Source organism: Oncorhynchus mykiss, chromosome 26 (genome assembly GCF_013265735.2).
Source record: "Oncorhynchus mykiss isolate Arlee chromosome 26, USDA_OmykA_1.1, whole genome shotgun sequence".
NCBI lineage: Eukaryota > Metazoa > Chordata > Actinopteri > Salmoniformes > Salmonidae > Oncorhynchus > Oncorhynchus mykiss.
In genome coordinates, this window is record NC_048590.1 from 40,506,238 (window position 1) to 40,509,440 (window position 3,203).

Below are 3,203 nucleotides of genomic sequence, written 5' to 3' on the forward strand. Positions count from 1 at the left end.
ACACACACACACACACACACACACACACACACACACACACACACACACACACACACACACACACACACACACACAAAGACTCTGACCTTCCCTGATACACTTTGTGGTAGAGAAAGAGAGAGAGAGAGAGAAAGAGACGTGTGGGCTGGGTTGTTGTAGAGAAAGAGAGGGAGAGAGAGAAAGAGACGTGTGGGCTGGGTTGTTGTAGAGAAAGAGAGAGAGAGAGAGAAAGAGACGTGTGGGCTGGGTTGTTGAGATGTTTAATTAAAGAGCATAGTGATATCACCTCTGAGTGGTGGAGTCTCAGAACACATTGCAAAAGGTCCTGTTCATTCTGAACAATCCCAAATGATTCCAATCAATTCCAAATGGTTTTCAACCTGCTCACAGACACAACAGGTGTCCTTACATGACCACCTTCCACCTCCACACTGTTTGTAAAAACTGTCTTCTGTGGTTTTACTCAATATTGTCATTAAATGTACGCAGTGTAAAGCTTGCACAGTGGTAAATGGTAATTACCTAAATGTAAGGTATGTGTTCTGAGATTAGGCTTGTCCTGGTTACACTGTGCTTTAAATATCATGGATGAGTTTTGCTCTATCACAATCACATAGGCCTATCTTACCTGCTGAAAACAAAGTAGGTGTCTTTATTCTTTACATTATTCTAACAAACCTCTAAGTGCTAATGCTGTATGAAGTGTCTCACCCTCTCGCTATGGCGCTATAACATTAACGTTGTGTTTCTAACTGTAACGGTAGTGGACCCTTGTTTGACTGGAATGTATGTATCGCGAGAGGACAAAAACCTTTTGGGGAAAGTTGAGGAGGGCAGGGATGGGGAGTGAGTGAGTTTGGCTGTGTGAGAGACAGGGAGAGAAAGAGAGCAGGGGAGAAGGAGAGGGAAGAAGACCTATCTTCTCCACGGCTACTGTAGAATGTCTCAACGCCTCTCTCCACCTATAGTGTAGAATGTCTCAACGCCTCTGATCACGCCATTCAGAATCAAGGCATCCTGATCATCTCGGATGTGTCGGATTTAATAAAGAGAGAACACATTGCTAGACTATTGACAATCTGATTTTGTCCCTGGAGGTTATTTTCCATTATTCTTATTATTTTCTTGAAGTTGTTTATTCTGGAACAGAAAGTACGTGGGGTACTGCGCCTGGTCTGCTTTGACGACTGTCTCCAGCTGTGGAGAGAAGGTAGGCATTTTCTCCTGCGCAATTAATTGCACAATGCTTTTAGATTTGAATTAAAACAAACTTGAAGTACCACTTATGTTCTTATTGGACTATTTGCATTATTTATACAAATTATTGTTAGATACTTCGTCTGTAACCTCAACATCTGCCAGAGATGCATTCCGTGCGACAGTCGTAGTGTCGATAGAAAAGTATCATAGCCCAGTTATTTTTTTCCAAATTGCAGCATCTTCTGCGCTGCACATTTCTCTGCTTGTTTCTGAAAAACAATCTGATATTTTTTTTTGCAGCTTGACTCTGGACTATTTCCCTGAGCCCCGTTGGATTTAGGAGAAGCGCGACTTAAAACCGAAAATACAACAGTTTTTTTGACCAAAAAGTGGAGATATTGTGAACTTGTGAGAAGATCACCAGGCCTGTGGCAATGTGTCGGGGGCGGCTGGTGAGGCTGGCGGTGGGTCTGGTCGCGGTCCTTTCGCTGTGGACGGAGCCTGGCGGGGCTGAGGCTGAGCAGGCTGGGGGAACCGGAGGAGAAGCTAGACTTACCGAAGGCGAGCTGGTGTCTTTGCCGTTATTAACTGTAGACAGCGAGCCGGCCAGGCAGACTCCGACCCAACCCAGAGCCAGCCGGGCCAAGCGGAGGGGAGGAGGGACAGACGTCCTCAAAGGGTAGGCCATGGCTCTATCTATTATCACTTATCCCTTATGAGACAGTCACCAGCACCTTCCTTACCTTAATTTACACCTTGTAGGCATAGTCTAATGAAGTTGTTACTAATTGTCTGTCATTACTACATCATTATAGTCCATACGTTTTAAACATATGTGTTCTGTAGGTAGTTAACCTGTCACAGTGTCATGCATGTAGTTCTACATTATATATCACTCTGTATTGATGAGGGAGATGTTAGTTGCTTACTTAATCTATCATCTACAGGATTATAAACATCCTCATTCTCCCTCACTAGTGAATGTTCAATAAGAATCTAGTATACTAGTCAGGTCATTACTAACACTGTAGGCCCTACTGCTGTGGTCTACTGGTCAGGTCATTACTACCACTGTAGGTCCTACTGCTGTGGTCTACTAGTCAGGTCATTACTACCACTGTAGGCCCTACTGCTGTGGTCTACTGGTCAGGTCATTACTACCTCTGTAGGTCCTACTGCTGTGGTCTACTAGTCAGGTCATTACTACCACTGTAGGCCCTACTGCTGTGGTCTACTGGTCAGGTCATTACTACCTCTGTAGGTCTACTGCTGTGGTCTACTAGTCAGGTCATTACTACCACTGTAGGCCCTACTGCTGTGGTCTATTAGTCAGGTCATTACTACCTCTGTAGGTCTACTGCTGTGGTCTACTAGTCAGGTCATTACTACCACTGTAGGCCCTACTGCTGTGGTCTACTGGTCAGGTCATTACTACCTCTGTAGGTCTACTGCTGTGGTCTACTAGTCAGGTCATTACTACCACTGTAGGCCCTACTGCTGTGGTCTACTAGTCAGGTCATTACTACCACTGTAGGTCCTACTGCTGTGGTCTACTAGTCAGGTCATTACTACCACTGTAGGTCTACTGCTGTGGTCTATTAGTCAGGTCATTACTACCACTGTAGGTCTACTGCTGTGGTCTACTGGTCAGGTCATTACTACCACTGTAGGTCTACTGCTGTGGTCTATTAGTCAGGTCATTACTACCACTGTAGGCCCTACTGCTGTGGTCTACTAGTCAGGTCATTACTACCACTGTAGGTCCTACTGCTGTGGTCTACTAGTCAGGTCATTACTACCACTGTAGGCCCTACTGCTGTGGTCTACTGGTCAGGTCATTACTACCTCTGTAGGTCCTACTGCTGTGGTCTACTAGTCAGGTCATTACTACCACTGTAGGCCCTACTGCTGTGGTCTACTGGTCAGGTCATTACTACCTCTGTAGGTCCTACTGCTGTGGTCTATTAGTCAGGTCATTACTACCACTGTAGGCCCTACTGCTG

The 3,203-nt window shown here is 45.3% G+C and overlaps 1 protein-coding gene across 3 annotated transcripts in view; it reads left to right on the plus strand.

The window, feature by feature from the left end:
* Positions 1-845: 845 nt before the first annotated feature.
* Positions 846-3,203, plus strand: part of LOC110516722 (fibrillin-1-like) — a 155,283-nt gene continuing 152,925 nt past the window's right edge. For 2 of the 3 annotated variants that reach the window (XM_036963533.1, XM_036963535.1), the window contains exons 1-2: positions 847-1,210; positions 1,501-1,879. In XM_036963533.1, coding sequence (XP_036819428.1) covers positions 1,635-1,879 — 245 coding nt within the window. In that variant the 5' untranslated portion in view covers positions 847-1,210; positions 1,501-1,634. Of the gene's footprint in view, positions 1,211-1,500; positions 1,880-3,203 lie in introns of all 3 variants that reach the window. The other variant, XM_036963534.1, reaches the window with a different exon arrangement.